Raw genomic sequence first — 18073 nt, 5'->3', positions numbered from 1 at the left:
CCAGCTCACCGCGGCCGAGCTGCTCCGGGGGCCCCTGGCCTTGGCCAGCCTCCCCAGCGTGATGAAGCCGGCAGCGGGTGGGCTGCCCACCTCCCCGAGGGGCCGCTCAGCCACCTTCTGGCAGTCCACGTAGAGCCTGACCTTAGAGCGGCCCACAGCCACGTGCACCTGCGAGACGGCACAGGAGGTTCTCCACAGCCCAGGCAGGGCCAGTGCCCACCTGAGCCCCCAAGGCCAGGCCAGAGTTGGGGAGTAACACCCATCCCCGGGGCGTGGGGTCAGGAGCCTGACCTCACCTCAGGTTTCGGGGGACCCTGGGAGAAGCCCCCCTTGCTGGGCCTCGGCTTCCCCTCTGTAAAATGGACCAAATGGCACCTGCTGCAGGAGCCTCCCGGGGTCTGTGGGTCCCAAAGAGACGGGCTGGGAGGCTCTTCAACTCCAATTAAGATGGAAGAGCTGAGGTAGAGGGACACAGCCCCAGGTCAATGTTCCCTCCCAAGGAAGGTCCTGCTCTCCTAGGGAGAAGAGTTGGCATCCGGCAGGTCCCTGTGGGGCTGGGCTGCCCCAGAGCTGGGGGAACGGGGGAGAGGGGCACGAGCTGCAGCCTTCCAGGACCTTGTGGAAGCTCCCGAAGAAAATCTTCCTCACTTCGTGCAGGTCAAAGGTGGCCTCCTGCAAGGCAGCCCTGGGGTCGCGGTGGAAATAGGTCAGGGACTTCCTCCCGGCTGCCAGGGAAGGGGTGGAGCAGGTAAGAACCGGCTGCGACCAGCCAGGCCTACACCTTGAGCAGGGCAGCCCCCACGACAGGCCAGGAGCAGCCCTGAGGGTGCCAAGCTGGAGGTAACCCTCAATGTGGCCCACGGTCCCCTGCCCAGGACACCTGCCTCCCACCCAGAGTGGGCACCAACACCCCTGCTCCCCGGGGGCGCTGAGGGCCTGGCCTGGAGGCTGGACTTCCTCTGAAGGCCTCCCAGGGCTCTGGGGCCTCCCTGCCCCCACTCCTCCTGACTGCTGGGGGCGACGCGGGGCCCACATCACCGTCCAGCAGAACCCCGAGGAGGGGCTGGAAGTCCTCGGCCGTCATCTGCCACAGCGCGAAGGCCTCACGGGGTGTCTCGGGAAGCAGGCGCACAAGGAAGACGATGGTGTGCTCTGGAGGGAGGGGGGCTGGGTGGACGTCACTGTAGGGGTTGGGGAAGGCGGGGGCACATGAGCAGACCCGAGGGCAGCCAAGCCTGGCAGGATGATCCGCTCGCCCAGCCCCAGTCCCAGTCCCAGTCCCTGAAGCTGCTCTGAGGGTCATGGTGGACCCCTGCACCCGCACACCCTTCCCAGCTGTAGACTGAGCGTGGAGAGCACTGGCTCCCTAAGAGCCCAGACTGGTGGTTCCACAGAGCTGAGGGTCTATGAGGCCACACTGGGACTTCCCTGCCTCGGTTTCCCCATGAGTAACATGGGGTACATAAAGGACAGAACCCCTCCCATTGAATGAGGAGGATTCAACAGAAGTACTCGGAGGCACCAGGCCCAGGGCCATCCCAGGTCACATCCCAGATGACCCCAGCAAGGGCTCACCAAGACCCATGCTCCCGGGGGTCCCCGTGAGGGTGAGGGGGTGCCGGCCCAGGACACCCCACAGGAGGGTCTCGGGGTCACTCCTGAAAGGCAGCTCTGCTCTCGGGAGCAGCTTCCCCAACTCACACTCATTGGCACCGCCCAGCGGGTCCTTGCCGGTGCCCAGCCAGACACCCTGAGGAGCAGGACCAGGGTCTTGGTCCCCTAATGTTCCAGGAAGCAGGGTCTCGGGCCCCTGATAGAATCGGGGTCCAGGGAGCAGGGTCTCGGGCCCCTGATAGAATCGGGGTCCAGGGAGCAGGGTCTTGGACCCCTGATAGAATCGGGGTCCAGGGAGCAGGGTCTCGGGCCCCTGAATCAGGGTCCAGGGAGCAGGGTCTCGGGCCCCTGATATAATTGGGGTCCCAATGGCCACAGTCTATCTGTCTTCCATTCACTCTTGGGATGAAAACCAACAGCCCAAGAAAGACCCTGCCCAGCCACCTTCTTGCCATCCGGAGAGCAGACTGGTCTGGGGCCTGGGCACCTGTGATGCCCCCTCAGGAGCCTCCCGACCCCACACAGCAGGAGCCCTCCTCTTTCAGTGAGGCAGCCCTCACGGGGGTCCACCCTGGGCGGCCGCACCTAGACCATCTGCCCCCACTTCTCGGGCTGTGAGCTCTGGAAGGGCAAACAGGCATGGGAAGCGCCAGCTCACGCCACGAGGCTGGGAGAAGCCCTCATTTGAGAACAGTGACTCATGGACACAATTGCCCTGTGGAGGCTGCCTGGTCCCAGGAGGGTCTGCTTGAGAGCAGAGAGCTTGGGGAGCCACCCAGGAGGCCCTGAAGCTGCCTCAGGCTGCAGGCAATCAGAGCTCCCACCTCACCCACCCGTAAGAACACCCAGCGCAGCACGTGCACCTGAGGCCACCGAGGAAGAGGGCTCTGCAGCCTGCTGCCCAGAGAGGAGGGCAGAGGGCAACTATACCACCCTGAAGAGAAACTGCCATGGGGGCGGAGCGCAGGGGCCATGTGCAGCAAGACTGGGGGAAGGGAGAGGATGGTGAGGGAAGCCGGGGAACAGTCATCGAGTTCAGCCACGAAGACGCCATGGTGACCAGGGGGCCAGGGCCGAGCACAGCACATGGGCCGGCGGCTGTGTGGGGAGAAAACAGGCTGGGAGAGACATTCCTAAGCCCCAGCAGTGCTAGGTGAGTTTTTAAATATATGTATTTCTGTAATTTTAAAATCTCTGTTACAGAATATAACTCACCTTTGTAACTTTTTTTTTTTTTTTTTTTTTTGAGAGACAGAGTGTTGCTCTGGTGCCCAGGCTGGACCACAGTGGCGCAATCCTGGCTCACTGCAGCCTCCATCTGAGACAGACATGCTCCCACCTTAGCCTCCCGAGTAGCTGGGAATACAGGTGCCTGCCACTGCACCCGGCTAAGTTTGTTTGTTTATTTGTAGAGATGGGGTCTTGCTGCATTGCCCAGGCTAGTTTCAACCTCCTGGACTTAGCCTCCCCAGTAGCTGGGACTGCAGATATGCACCACCACACCTGGCTTCCACCTTTATAATTAAACATTTTAACTTAAAATATCATGCAGCATGTATCACAGTTCAGAGTCACGATGAACAACGTCTCTGTAACTAAGGGAGGGCGGTCATGAGAGATCAGGAATTGTCCCAAATCTCATGCAAAGCTATTTGAGAGTGATCACGTCCTCTAAATCCGGCTATCGGCAGATTCGGCCCATCGCCTCAGGTCAGCCTGGGGCTCCTGCACGATTGATCAGCCCTCGGCTCACATGGGAAATAGATCCACACTTGGTTGCAAAAATATGCCAAAGGGCTGGCCTCACTCTGCCCATGGAGATTTTATTAATTTGTAAAATGTGAATTTCTGAAGTGTGAGTACTGGGGTGAGTCAGCTGTTTGCTGACATAGCAGCGCTGCCATGTCCTGTGGGACACAGCCTCCAGGAGGTCTCCGGCCCATGCCCCGCCGACTCCATGTCCCCCTAACCTTCAGCGGCCCCAGCACGGGCTTCCAGCTCCACCCCAGCCCTCGCCCTCACACCTGACCCGTCTTGTCAGCTGGGCGTCCTTGAAGAGCGTGAAGGTTGGGGTCCCACCAAAGGCAGAGGGCTCCATGGCCACGCCCCGGATGGAAGCATAAGCCTTTTCCACCAGGCCGAAGGCCACCATCAGGTCAAACCCTGGGGGACATGACAGGGGGAGGGGGCGCCGAGGGACCCTCAGAGATGGCAGGGGAGGGAGGGAGGGGCAGGAGCGGGGACTCAAGAGGGACCCAGGGGCTGCAGTGCAGTGGGAGAGGGAGGGGTGATGGAGCGGGGTGGTGGGAAGTCAGCACAGGGGCTGGGGGGTGGGCAGGGGTCTGCTTCAGGCCCTGGGCTGGGCATCGCCCTCCACCCCTCCCCAGGGGAATCCAACACACTGGGAGGGGCCACTGCCCAGGCCACCCTGGGAAATCACTGGGCAAAACGCCCAGCTTCAGAGACCCAGAGATGGACAGGGTGGAAGCCCAGCCCCCGATCATGAGCCCCAACTCCCACCTCTCGCCCCTGCCCCCCAGCAAGCCCACTGCACTGCGCCCCCGCCCGCCCAGGGTCGTTTTCCCTCCGAGGAAGACTGTCAGCGAGTTCCCCTTTGCTGGCACACAGCGTGGCCGGCTCGCTCCATCCACCCTGCCTGGGGGCCTGCGATGACCCCATTCCCTGGCGAGCCCCACCACACAGAGCTGCAGGTGCCAACCACCACCCTCGAAACCCCAGCTCCTTTCCGGCACTAATTGGTACAAAGTGAAGGGCGAAATCCCATTCACACTGCGGCTTATCAGCGCTGCCAGCAGGCACCGGGCAGGAGGCGGCAAAGCCGCAGCCCCTTCCAAGGCCTGTTTCAAGTCGGCAGTCCCTGCCTTCCCACCATCCCCGCCTGTCCCACCGTTCTGTCTTGTCCCTGCTGCAGGCTCAGAGCAGTCACAGCCCCACAAACATTCACTCGCTGAAGCCCTAGGTGAGACTCACAACCCTCACCACCGGCAGCCCTCCCTGCACCCTTGGGGCACTGTCCCCTGCCCTTGAGCTGTCCACCTCTCAGCCACTCTCTGGGGAGGGCCTCACTCTCAGGCAACTCGAATGAGAACCCCGGGCTCGGCACCTCAAACCCCCAGCTCCGGTCAGCAGAGACCCTGGAATGGGGCTGGAAAGGACCCAGGGCCCCCAGCGCTGCCTGGGCTCTGCCGGGTCCTGGCCCTGACCTTACACAACCTTCGGCTCCCTCAGTGAGAAGCAGGAACAACCACCGCCCAGCCAGCCACAGGGACGTCTGTGGAGGCGCAAACCCGCCCAAACATCCTCCAACCACACCACCACCGGGTCCCAGGTCACGACACCCTTGGCCCCCACGCCCAGGAAGAGCCCGAGAGACTGTGGGCGGGCAGGCAGGGGAGGGCGGGCAGGCAGGGGAGGGCGCAGGGGAGGGCGGGCAGGCAGGGGAGGGCGCAGGGGAGGGCGCGCAGGCAGGGGAGGGCGCAGGGGAGGGCGCGCAGGCAGGGGAGGGCGGGCAGGCAGGGGAGGGCGTGCAGGCAGGGGAGGGCGCGCAGGCAGGGGAGGGCGGGCAGGCAGGGGAGGGCGCAGGGGAGGGCGGGCAGGCAGGGGAGGGCGCGCAGGCAGGGGAGGGCGGGCAGGCAGGGGAGGGCGCGCAGGACCCACCTGGGAGGGAGCTGTCGGGGCGGAGGGCTGGGCAGGCTGCTGAGAGGAGACGGGGTCAGTGTGAGTGGGAGCGGCCCAGCCCCCCACGCCTGACAGACAACTGGGGAGGGGCCACTTCGTGGACAATGCCCCGGCCTGTTCTCCATCTGTATAGGTGGGACTGTGCTGTGTCCCATCTGCCGCCCACAAGGCCTGTGGTCCCCACGCCTCCCAGAAAAGGAAGGGAACAGGGATGGTCCCTGCCCCTCTGGATCTCACTGAGTGAAGCAGCTGTCCCCAAGACAGCCCGGTGGGCCCAGGGTCGTACCAGGCATCCCACTGGGTGTGATACCCTTCGAGGGTACCGGTCACCCAGGTGTGCCGTGAACTGGCAGGGCCAGGGAGATGCCTGGTGTGCGGGCAGGCTGGGGGCACGCGTGTCCTGGGGGCCAGGGAGATGCGGGCAGGCTGGGGGCACGCATGTCCTGGGGGCCCAGGGACTTGGGTTTGCTCCATGGCAGGTGCTCGGAACCCTTCATGGGCAGAGAAGGCAGGAAGGAGCACCCCTGATGGGAGGAGCCACTCTCCCCTCCCATGGGAAGGCTGCCTCGCTGGGGCAACTGTCCAGGCAGTGAGGACCCCGTCCCCAAGGGCGTGCAAGCCAAGACTGGAAGACCCCACAATGGGGAGCCCAGAGGGAAGCTGGAAGGTTGGGCTGGATGCCTCTCAGAGCTCTCGCCCTGCACCTGTGGTTTTCCAGGAAAACCAGCAAGAGACAAAAAACCAGCAACAGCAGCTCCCACCGTGGAAAACCTCAGACAACTGAGACCACGTCCTCGTCCCTGGAGAACCCAGGTGGGGCCAGCCTGGAACCAGTCATCTCCACCCACCCGGGACCCCTGCCTGCCTGTGACCCCTGGGGCCAACTAGGTCTGGGGTTGGCTGGGTCTGGGGTTGGATGAGTCTGGAGCTGGCAGGGTCTGGGGTCTAGGGCCTGGCTGGGGCTGGGAGCTAGGGCCTGCCAGGGTCTGGGTCTACCTGGGTCTGGGGTCTTGGTGCCCACTCACCTGTCTGGCCCATGGCAGACACAGCCTCACTCCTGCCTGCTGCATAGACAGCTGAGACCAGGACCCTGTATTTGGTGGCTGCCTGCAGGTTGGGGAGTGTCACGTGGCTCCTGGGTCCTGGCACAGAGACCTAGGAGAAGGGAGGGTGCTTGGTCCCCACTTCCTGGGCAACTTTGCTCGTCCGTGCGGCTCAGCTGCCTCCCTCTGCATCCTGCCATGGCAGAGCTGCTGCCCTCCGCAGACAGCGTGGCCACGCCCCTTCCAGGAGGCCCCATGAGGTGGGGCAGCCTCAGGCTCTACCAAGACTCACGGATTTCTCGGGTCCCAAGCCAGAGGCGGGTGCGTAGGTGAGCCAGTAATGGAGCACGCGGCCAAGCGGGGGTGTCCAGCTGACCTGCAGGCTGTCGGGGGTCTCCGAGGCCAGGGCCAGGTTGGAGGGGGAGCTCCTGCTCACCGTGGCTGGCCGAGAGCATGGGCTGTGTGGGGCTCAGGCCCCTCCAGAAAGGAGGCACCGGGTGGCCAGAGGACCAGCTGCCCAGCCCCTACCCTGCTCTGTGTAATGCTCCCACCGCACTGTGCCACACCCCTGCCACGGCCCGCACCACACCCCGCCACGCCACACCCCTGCCACGACCCGCACCACACCCCGCCACGCCACACCCCGCCACGGCCCACACCTCACCCCGCCACACCACACCCCTGCCACACCCACACCGCACCCCCACCATGGCCCGCACCGCACCCCGCCACGCCACACCCCTGCCACTGCCCACATCCCTGCCACAGCCCGCACCACACCCCGCCACGCCACACCCCCGCCACGGCCCACACCGCACCCCGCCACGCCACACCCCTGCCACAGCCCACACCGCGCCCCGCCACGCCACACCCCCGCCACGGCCCGCACCACACCCCGCCACGCCACACCCCGCCACTGCCCACACCACACCCCGCCACACCACACCCCTGCCACAGCCCGCACCACACCCCGCCATGCCACACCCCCGCCATGGCCCACACCGCACCCCGCCACGCCACACCCCTGCCACAGCCCGCACTGCACCCCGCCACGCCACACCCCTGCCACACCCCGCACCACACCCTGCCACGCCACACCCCTGCCACGGCCCGCACCCCTGCCACAGCCCGCACCACACCCTGCCACACCACACCCCTGCCACACCCACACCCCTGCCACACCCACACCACATCCCTGGCACACCCACACCACACCCCTGGCACACCCACACCACACCCCTGGCACACCCCCACCGCACCCCCACCATGGCCCACACTACACCCCTGGCACACCCACACCCCTACCACAGCCCGCACCACACCCCTGGCACACCCACACCACACCCCTGGCACACCCACACCGCACCCCCACCACGGCCCACCCCGCACCCCGCCACACCACACCCCTGGCACACCCACACTATGCCACCTGCCAGGGCCCTCACCATACCCCCAACCAGGGCTGCTGCCTGGGCTGCCCTGCGGGACACTAGGTGGTTTGTGCACTCGGCCACTGAGGGAACACCTATCCCCGTGTGGGCTCAAGGAAGTGCTGCAGACTCCAGTGAGCAGGCCCAGTGGTCAGGGCTCTGGGAGCCAGCAGTTCTGGGAGTCTGGGGTCCTGGGCCTGTGCAGCGGGTGAGTCAGGGGTCCCCCGGGCCATCCCTACCCCACACCCAGCAGAGGGGAAGTGGAGGGGCACCTACAGGGAGTATAGCGGAGGGACACAGGGTCACTGCGGGCCCCGTCCCTGTAGTAGGCCAGGATGGTGACGTCGTACTCCGTGTGCCTCCTTAGGCCAGGCAGGACGGCCGTGCCGAGGTTCCCTGGGACAGAGATCTAGGGAGAGGAGAGCCCCAGGGGTCACCGGGTGCAGTGGGGTCCTCAGGTTGGGGGGCCGGGCAGTGAGGCATCCCTGGGAGACAGGGTTGGCGCACATACGGCTCTGAGCCCTGGACTTTGGCCTCAGGACTGGGGGCCCACAGGGGGCCCCTCGGAAGGACAAACCCACCCCTGCCCACCTCGTGGGACTTCCCCTCTCCCAGGGGCGTCCACGTGATCTGGTAGACAAGCACGCCAGACGGGGCTGCGGCCACCCACGCCAGCTGGACCGCATCCCCGGGCAGCTCCGCCACGGACAGCTGGCTTGGGCTGGGAGCTTTCTCTGAAGGAAGTGGAGACACAGGCTGGGGGTGCAGCCCCTGAGCCTGGGCGCCTCAGAGGAGGGGCAGCCACACCCAGGAGCACCCTATACCCCCATCCATCACACCCGTCCGGGGGCCCATCCCCACCTGGCTCAGCATTGGCCCAGGGCAGGCTCCCAAAACACTTGATGTGAACTGTCTAGAGGGGCAGAAGGACACAGAACTCCCGCTGGACCCCCAGCCCCAACCTCTCCCCACTCACTGGTGGTCACCCGGCCGGTCAGCGTGGAGGAGCCACCCCCAGGGTAGAGGCAGGTGACGCGGACAGTGTAGGTGGTGGATGAAGAGAGAGGCCCCAGCGTGGCCGAGGTGGCGTTCCCAGGAGCCTCTGTCTACAGTAGGTGGGAGGGTGACATGGCAGGCCCAGCCGGTGCCTGGACCCTTGCTGGGGTGGAGACTCAGGCCCAGCACCTGCGGCCAGGACTACCCCATGACCCCCCCAAAAATGGGGAAAATGGGCTTGTCCTGAGGGATGGGAGGGCAACAAAACTGCAGGACGGCTGGGGTGGGCCTCCCCAGCCTGGTTCCCCCCAGCCCCCACACCCACATCTGCCCCTCTGCCCCCACACCCACATCTGCCCCCACACCCACATCTGCCCCCACACCCACATCTGCCCCCACACCAGGTGCCCCCGCTGCGCCTCGTGGCTGCCGTGGTTTTAAGTGTGTTACTTGATGGTTGGCTCTACCCCATGCCTGCCAGACAGGGCCCCGTGGTCCCTCAAGACACTCGGGCCCCCGGCGGGCTCTGCTCTTACCTGCCCTGAGTGTCCGCCCTCACTGGAGACATAGGTGACCCTGACCAGGCGCACAGGCCTCGGGGCGCCCTCCCAGAACACTCGTGCCGCGTCGTGGCTCACGTCTGAGAAGCCCAGGTGTCTCGGGGTTGCCAGGGCGGCTGCAAAGCACAGCAGAGCCTCAAGGCCAGCAGGTGGCCTCCGTGGCAGGGGCAAGGGTGGGCAGTGGCTGGGACCGAGGGGGCCTGAGGTCCCCCATGCCATGGAAGGCTGAGGAACAAGATGGGTCACCCGCCTGTGGGCAGGCAGCCGGGGTTGGAGCACTCACGGGTCCTGGCACGGATGCCCCGGGCCTCGCTGCCCTCAGGGCCTCGCAGGCTCTGCACCGAGACCTCATAGTCCCTGCCCGGTTCCAGGCCATCCAGCAGCACCTCGGGCTGCCCGACCTGCACCTGCAGAGACATGACGTCCCAGGCCAGCCCCCACTCGCTCTGCCCCACTCCTCTGCCTCCCCTGCCAACCCCTGGCCCAGCTCACCTCTCGCTCCTCCTCCTCACCCTTGGGGGAAGCAGGCGAACATCGCACCAGGTAGTGGGTGGCCCCGGCCGAGGGCTGCCAGGTGAGGTGGACGGTTCTGGGCGTCACTGCGGCCAAGGTCAGCGCCCGGGGAGGAGGCAGAGGTGCTGGGGGGCCATGCAGGGGCACTTTAGGAAGGGAGCCCACACAGAGCTCACACCCACGCACGGGGGACCCTCACACCAGAGCGGGTGGGCGCGGCCACCGCCTGGCAGATGCACAGGATTCCAAGTGGCACTTCCCAGGCTTCATCTTGGGCCAAGGTTTGTGGCTCCAGCTCTGGGGACACAAGGCCACCCCACAGTTTTGTCTAAGGCCATCTGCCCTGAGATCATGGGAAGAATGTGGCCTCCGGGGGGTGAAGAGAGCTTCGGGAAACAGCCAGACACAAAAGGCTGCACGGTGTGATTCCACCTGCGGGAAACGTCTGGCACAGGCACATCCAGAGACAGAAGGTGGCCTGGATGGCCGGGGGGGCAGGGGCAGGGGGTGGGCGCTTAGGGGGTGCAGGGGGTCCTCTGGGGGGGAAGAAAATGACCTAACATGAACTGTGGCCATGGGTGACAGCTCTGAATATACCAAAGCCACTGGAGTTGTACACTTTAAATGCGCAGATTGTATGGTGTGTAAATTACATCTCAACAAGGCTATTACAGATGGGCTCATGGCAGTCCCCGGGGGTCCAAGAACCCAGCAAGCTAAGCCACGTGCTGGAGGCCAAGCAGCAGGGAGCTCCGGAACACTGTGGACAAGGAGCATAATGGGTTGTGATTACGGCTGAGGTGATGACACCAACGGTATAGCTGGTGTTCAGAAGAGAACACCCAGGGTCAAGAGGGGCCCAGTGACTCGGCCTTGGTCACACAGCAAGCTGGGGATGGTGCCAACTGTGGGTGGTTAAGATCCAGGGCTGCTCGCTACGCTGCCCTGGGGTGCCAGGCTCTAAGGGACGGCCGCGAGTGGGGCCTCCCACCCAGAACCTGGCCGCTGCCTCCGCCCCACCTACCTGTGGTCACCAGGCCCCGCAGGCCTTCGCCAACCCCGCTCTCATAGATGGGGAACACAGAGACCAGGTACTCTGTGCGGGAGGCCAGGTTGTGCAGCTCTGTGGAGGCGGCGGGCCCCTCCACCACCACCTGGAACAGCGTGGGCAAGGACGGAGCCAGGAAGGGGGGTGCCGGGGGATGGAGAGCAGGACAGGAACTCTGTCAGCTGGAGTGTGAGCTCAGCTGGGGCCCGCAGGGTGCCCTACTTCCCACAGGCCTGGGCTCCCGGTACCTATGACAGAGCAGTGCCAGGCACGGCATGGGCAGCCCCACCACAATCGAGCAATCGATCGATCAATCAAAGGGAGAAGGCGCTCTGAGTCTCACCCTAACCCCAGCACCCTCGGAACGCCCCCTGCTCTGCCCTCCTCGGCCACTAAAACGCATTCACCCCAGGCTGCCTCCCAGACGCAGCTCCGCAGTGAGTCCCTGGGCTGCCAGCCCCTCACCACCCCCTTCTCAGCCTGGACTCAGTTATTTGTGGGCCTTTATTCCTGCCCTCCTCTGGCTCATCAGACCCCACTACGGCTGGGGACCGGCTTGGGGAGCCCTGTATACCGGCCCCCTCACCTCCCTGGGGGTGCCACCTCTGGAGGCTCGCCAAACGATCAGATACTTGAGGGGGAGCCGGGGGGCTGGAGTCCAGGACAGGCGGATGCTGGAGGAGGTCACCTGGCTCAGGACCAGGCTGGTGGGGGAGGGGAGGGTGTCCAGGGCTGGAGCCGCTGCTGCTGGAGAAGTGGGAGTTGGCGGCAGGTGGTCACTGCAGGGGCAGCTGTGTCCACGCTCCCCCTGGTGGCCACTCACAGAAGGGACAGGAAAGCTGCTCCCCGGCCCTTCTGTGGACAGATGTAAGGGGGTGCTGCAGACCCCCTCAGAGCCACAGGAACCGGCCTCAGGTACCACACGGGAGCCCCAGCGTCCTCCCAACCCTCTGCCCAAAGCAGCCGGTGGGGGGCTGCAGCCTGTGTGGGTGACCCTGCCCCTCACCTGGGCCCTGCCGCGGGCTCCCACCCTGGAGCCTCTGGCAGATGAGGCGGCTGAGCAGGCCAGCCAGCGCGCCAAGCTGCAGGAAGTCCAGTACGCTGTGGACGGTGATGTCCTGTGGCGGGGACGCCAGGAGCTTCAGCTCAGCCTCATCGGCGTTCTTCACACCTGCTTGGGAGGAGGGAGGTGAGGTCGGCCTGCACTGGGGTCACCCGATGGGGCCACCCGCAGTGGGGGTCTCCATGGAGACTGGGTCAGAAGCAAAGGGGCCTATGGGCGGTACTCGGCCCACCTGCCACCCACATGCTGGGCCAGGCGCTCCCGAGGGGTTGGGGGCATCAAGGGAGGGTCTGTGCTCCCAGGACTCCTGCCTCGAAATATGGGGTTTCCTCCCCACAGGACAGAGTTGATTCGCCTGTGAGTCCCAGGCCCTGGAGGGTGCCAGGAAGCTCCTCGCCAGGGCACAGCAGGCGGGAGTCACCAGGCACAGGGATGGTGGCCAGAGGGGGCAGCTGGAGCTGCTCGGTGAATATCTCACCAGGGAGGTTCACGCCACAGGGGGAGGGTTGGGGGGGTTCCACGGAAGGCACCAAACACCAGGCGATTGGAAAGGAGCAGCCCGCCTGTGCCGTTGCCTCTGAGTGCCAGGCGGTGCCCGGCTCTGCGTGCAGCTCCGTGCCGTGGATGTGGAAGCTGGGGCTCAGGGACCAGGTGCCCAATGCAAGCTCCCTGCTGCGACCCCAAGCCCACCCGGCGGTGAGACTCCAGCCCAGGGCCGCGGGGCCGCATGGTGCTCACCCACAGCGAAGACGTTCACGCCCAGGTCCTTGAGGACACGGGCAGCAGTGTGCACGTCGTCCTGGGACTTGCCGTCCGTCACCAGAATCACCACCTTGGCCGCCTCTGGACGGAGGCCAGCCGCTGGCTGCAGGTTCTGCCCCAGCACGTGGGTCAGGGCAAGGCCTTGGGAGCAGCAGGAATAAAGTGACAGGTAGCTGCCAGCATCTCCTCCTGGCGCTCAGCTGGCAGCAACCGGACAGCAGAGATGCTCCTCTCCTTCTCTTGTGGGGTACCAGGAGGCCAGGCGGCAGCCCAAGGGAGCAGGGAGGGTCTGCCTGTGGAGGGGCCCCAAGTTCCCCCACCAGACCCTACCTGCAAGGTGAGCACCCCGACTGGGCGGGATGTGGACCCAGCCAGAGCTGCTAATGTGGAACAGAGGAGCCACGCACCGGACACAGGCCCTCGTTTTCATCAAAGGTAAACAAGGGGGTGACTCTGCCCTCTATAAAGGTGTGAACAGGGCTCAGGTCCACACCACTTGGAGCTCGATTTACACACAAGCTTTGGGGATCTGGGAGGGTGGCAGAAGGAGGTCCGCCCTCAGGATGGAGGGAGGGGTGGGCCTGGGCTGTACCTGTGAACGTGTTCCCCCCCTTGTAGCGGAGGCGGCGCACAGCTGCTAGCACCTGCTCCTTGGTGCCGAGGGAATTCAGGTCCCACTCAGTCTGGGCATCCCCGCTGTACTGAGTCAGGCCTGGGGAGCAGGGGCGTGGCCACGGGCTGAGTTTCCAATGCTGAGATGCCCAGGGAGCTTGGCACAAGGCCACACCTGAGAGCTGCATGTGCCTCTGTGGGGTCCCCTGGCCACAGTAGCCAGTCCCCAGGGAGAGGACGCTTGCAGAGCCAGGGCCTCCACACGGAGGGGTCCCCAGAACACCCCATGTGGAGCAGGCGTCCCACCCCACAAGGTGAGAGCCCTGGCTGGTGCGGGGACCCCCACAGGTCACAGCCTCCTCCAGCAGTCAGAGCTGTGGGGACCACGCCCAGGTGGGGCAGGAGGCGGGCCGGGCCAGCACCCACCTACTTGGACCTTATCTGGCCCGATTTCAAAGGGTGCGATGACGCTGGCCAGGAAGTCCTTGACTTGCTGGAAGTGACTGTAGCCGATGCTCCAGGACCCGTCCACCAGGAAGACCATGTCAGCAGGCACGGGGGGCAGGCAGCGGAACTGGGGGCCGGCTGGGGCGGTGGGACCGGGTCAGGTGCTAGGTGAGGCCCATCCCCGGTCCACGATCCCCAAACTGCTCCGGGCCTGGCCTCAGCCCCCAGATCACCTACCCTGGGGCTCCAGCCACAAGAGTGAGGCAGGCTGGGCCAGGTTTCAGGGGAAAGGACTCCAAGACCCTCAGGCCTCACCGGACCAGACAGCCCCACACCAGCACGGCTGCACAGTCCAGCCACCGCTAATGTGAGGCAGCCTGGTGCTCGGGCACCTCTGCCCTCCACGGCTGCATGCAGCTGTCTGCACAGGAGCCGGCCTTCGCTGCCCGTCCAGACATCAGGCCCAGAAGCCCACCAGTGCAAACCGGGCGAGGAGGGGACGGCGGGCACCACAGAGGCCCCAGCAGAGCCTCTGTGAGCACCGCAGGGCGGCGCTGTGGAGGCAAAGCCCCCATCCCCTGGCGACGCTGTGGAGGCAGGGCCCCCATCCCCGGTCTGGTGCTCCCCAGAGTTTTGCAGGGGCAGTGCCTGGTGGGGCGGGCCCCAGAGCCAGGGCCAGACCCCCGGGGAGATGCCTGAACGAGGCCAGCAGCCATCACGGTGGAGATCCCCGCGGGGCGACCGAAGAGGCCCAGCTGCCCTGAGGCCTGCATGGGTGGGGACACTCCCCTGGGGGAGCCCAAGTCCAGGGGACCCAGCAGAGCCCAGCACCCTGAGGGGAGGACAGCAGCGGACCCGAGGACCCTCTGGAGGGGATGTGCCCAAGTATGAGGAGGACACTTCCTTCAGTTCCAAGTCTGACGGGGGAGGGAGAATCCTGCCTCTGAGGACCCCAACCTGATGGAGGAGACAAAGCCAGGCCCTCCCAGTTCTATGCGGAAGCCCAGCCCCGCCTACGGGGGCCTTGTGGGCAGACACAGTGCACTGCCCCGTCTGTGCCCACCCCTTGCCTGGCTTCTCTTCTGTCCTGGTGTGGCTCTACCTCTCCACGCCTGGGGCCAGCTGGGCAGGGCCCTCCCTCTGGGGCCTCCCGGACCAGCTCTCCTCCTGATCCCACTCCTGGGGGAGCATGACGCACCCCTCTCACCACCCCCTAGACCCAGGCTGGAGGTTCCCAAAGGGGTCAGAGGTAGTGGGACCACCTGCTCCCAGTGGCCTGGCTTGAGTGCACCTGGGAACATGACAGCCTTAAGTTAAAGCTAGAGACTGTGTGGTCAGACATGAGGAAGAACTTCCTGGCCTCACGGTGGGAAATGTGGGAAACCAAAGGTCACTCCCTCCCCGGAGATTCACTCTCTCTCCACTCCGACCCACCAGGAGTGAGCGGATCCTGGCTTGGCGTGAAGGCAACTCGGGGCTCAGAAGCCTGCTCAGGGTCTGGGCTCCCCACATGGGAGGGGGTGGGCTCCGGGGCTCCAGAGCCGAGGGTCCTCTGGCTGCTTCTGTCCAGGGAGCTACTCTTCAGATCCTCAACTGCAGGAAGACACAAAGAGCAACCAGGGTGGGAGCGGAGGGCCTGGTCCACTGGGGCAGCTGCACATACACCCCTTCAAGGGCGCATCTGTGGGTGCTGAGGGCCCAGGACCCTGGGAGGCATGCAAAGATGTCAGGGGCAAGGCAGCCTTGCTGGTAAGTCAGGACTCAAACCTGCCCCTAGCCCAGCCCAGAGCTGCTTCACACACACCCACCCCTGGGGCTGGAACGCAGCCTGGAGGAGGGTGGGACCCTGGCCCGGAGGAGGGTGGGACCCGGCCCGGAGGAGGGGGTACCCAGCTGGCAGACGGTGGACTTACTCACAAACTCCCTCCGAGCCAGCAGGAAGCGCCCAGAGCCAGTGAGCTCGAAGATCTGCAAGGTGTAGCCCTTGGAGGGGCTCAGGCCCCCCACTGTGGCCTTAGGGGTCTTGGTGGTCAGTATCACCTCCTGTTCCGAGTCCCCTGGGTAGGGGTGGGGAGAGCTTTAGAGGCCAAGGTGGGCACACACATGTGCATCTGTCACGGTGGCGGGGAGTGAAACCCTCTTGGCTCCTCCTCCCCACCCCAGCTCCTCCCCTTGAGGCTAGGGAGACAGAAAGGGAGAGGGTCTGATGGAAGGGACATGGGCTCCTGGGTAATAATGTGACAGGGAATGGGTCTTGGGGCAGGGAAAAGAAGATGTCACTTACTAAACCCCCCTAGAGGAATCCGTCGCATGGTGAGGTGAGAACCCATCAACCCTCAGAGATACTGTCAAGGTATGAAGACGGGGCTGCCCAGGGAGGGGATGATGACCCGAGGGGCCAGGTCCAAGAAGGAAGAGTCCAGGGCCAGGGCCCTTCCCACTCCCACAGGCTCCCACCCTATGGGCTGCGCAGACCAACCAGCCGCAAGTATTTTCTGCTGTGTGACTCCACGATTCTAAAGTTAGGTCTGGATTTCAAGTGTGAAAAGCAAACAAATGATTCCAAAGGGGACACTGTCATGTTCTCAGAGGAAAGAGCAAGAAGAAATGGCCTTGAAATCGCACTCAGGAGGCAGCAGTCAGACCTGGAGAGGCACTTTGAGCACTGGGTGATTCTCTGGGTCTCAAGTGCTAAGACAAGGGAGAAAAGGGGGAGGAACCCACACCTGCACACCTGGAGGGAGAAGAGGAGGGAGGAACCTACACCTGCACACCTGGAGGGAGAAGAGGAGGGAGGAACCCGCACCTGCACACCTGGAGGGAGAAGAGGAGGGAGGAAACTGCACCTGCACACCTGGAGGGAGAAGAGGAGGGAGGAACCCGCACCTGCACACCTGGAGGGAGAAGAGGAGGGAGGAACCCGCACCTGCACACCTGGAGGGAGAAGAGGAGGGAGGAAACTGCACCTGCACACCTGGAGGGAGAAGAGGAGGGAGAGACCTGCACCTGCACACCTGGAGGGAGAAGAGGAGGGAGGAACCTGCACCTGCACACCTGGAGGGAGAAGAGGAGGGAGGAAACTGCACCTGCACACCTGGAGGGAGAAGAGGAGGGAGGAACCCGCACCTGCACACCTGGAGGGAGAAGAGGAGGGAGGAAACTGCACCTGCACACCTGGAGGGAGAAGAGGAGGGAGGAACCCGCACCTGCACACCTGGAAAGAAAACAGACACCATCCTCTCTGTGCAGTGAGTGGCTCCTCACAGCCCTACCCAGCCCCGCGCCAGTGAGTGACCAGCCAGGGAGGACCCTCTGTTCTCGGCTGAGCAAATGGGAGGCAGGGTTGTTGGCATTGCCATCAATAGCTAACCGTTATTGAGTTTTCACTGTGTGCCTGGCAGTATCCTAAGCATTTCACAGGTATCAAGCCTCATAATCTTCACAACCCCATTATACCCATTTTATAGATAGGAAAACTAAGGCACAAAGGAGCAATCACACAGCTACTCCACAGTAGAAGTGGGATAGAAGCCCAGGTCTGTCATATTTCCAAGGCTTCCTGCACAAACATGTGATTAACAAGCAATGACAATAATGAAAAAGTTTTATGACATTTAATATAAATATAGAATTTTAAAAGCAGGGCATGCCTGTAATCCCACCTACTTGGGAGGCTGAGGTGGGAGAATCACTTGAGCCCAGGAGTTTGAGTCCAGCCTGGGCAGTATAGTGAGACCCCATTTCAAAAATCAATAAATAAACAAAAGTGCTTGAAAATGGGATAAATATTATTGTGATGTTCTAAGGTCCTAGCGTTGCCTGGGGACAGCTGAGACAACCATCATGTATATCATATGCTGATAAATCAAGGCTGCATGTTGTGGTCGCTAGCGTGGTTACTTGAAGGGTAAAAGAATATACAATCACCAAGTTGATGGCATCAGGGAATAATCACCCCGTATCTACTGAACAATCTTAATTTCACGAGACACACCAGACATTATGTACCGCCAGCTGTGGTAACGTAGGAGTTACACAGCACCACTGATAAAGAATTCTTGTTAACAAATATAATCAAACTTGAGTCTGACCAAACTTCCAGGATCTAACTGCCAGTCTATGGGAGACAGGGTGGAGAGAGGAAGGAGCGAGCTAAATGGCTCCCCAAAGATGCCACTGGCAAGAGAAGAAAGTGGGAAGTTCGACAGAACAATCTTGTTTCTTCTTCTACAAATAAATGTCAAGGAAAAGGGAGAGGGGGAAACTGTTTTAGATTAAAAATTGCT

General features: G+C 63.6%; 1 protein-coding gene across 1 annotated transcript in view; it reads right to left on the bottom strand.

Moving 5' to 3' along the window:
* The window catches only part of COL20A1 (collagen type XX alpha 1 chain), a 38315-nt gene that overhangs the window by 10688 nt on the left and 9554 nt on the right, over positions 1–18073 (bottom strand). The window contains exons 4-24 of the mRNA XM_063720573.1: positions 15701–15844; positions 15222–15380; positions 13767–13925; positions 13321–13440; positions 12705–12869; positions 11910–12074; positions 11490–11647; positions 10880–11009; positions 9835–9980; positions 9626–9749; positions 9319–9458; positions 8763–8892; positions 8378–8520; positions 8063–8195; positions 6649–6797; positions 6339–6468; positions 5293–5331; positions 3639–3777; positions 1039–1181; positions 616–725; positions 10–168 (exon numbers count right to left, since the gene is read on the bottom strand). Coding sequence (XP_063576643.1) covers positions 10–168; positions 616–725; positions 1039–1181; positions 3639–3777; positions 5293–5331; positions 6339–6468; positions 6649–6797; positions 8063–8195; positions 8378–8520; positions 8763–8892; positions 9319–9458; positions 9626–9749; positions 9835–9980; positions 10880–11009; positions 11490–11647; positions 11910–12074; positions 12705–12869; positions 13321–13440; positions 13767–13925; positions 15222–15380; positions 15701–15844 — 2885 coding nt within the window. The remainder of the gene's footprint in view (positions 1–9; positions 169–615; positions 726–1038; positions 1182–3638; positions 3778–5292; positions 5332–6338; positions 6469–6648; positions 6798–8062; positions 8196–8377; positions 8521–8762; positions 8893–9318; positions 9459–9625; positions 9750–9834; positions 9981–10879; positions 11010–11489; positions 11648–11909; positions 12075–12704; positions 12870–13320; positions 13441–13766; positions 13926–15221; positions 15381–15700; positions 15845–18073) is intronic.

Source organism: Pongo abelii, chromosome 21 (genome assembly GCF_028885655.2).
Source record: "Pongo abelii isolate AG06213 chromosome 21, NHGRI_mPonAbe1-v2.0_pri, whole genome shotgun sequence".
In the NCBI taxonomy this organism is placed as follows: domain Eukaryota; kingdom Metazoa; phylum Chordata; class Mammalia; order Primates; family Hominidae; genus Pongo; species Pongo abelii.
The sequence above is the reverse complement of the archived record's forward strand: the minus strand, read 5'-3'. Positions and strand labels throughout refer to the sequence as shown.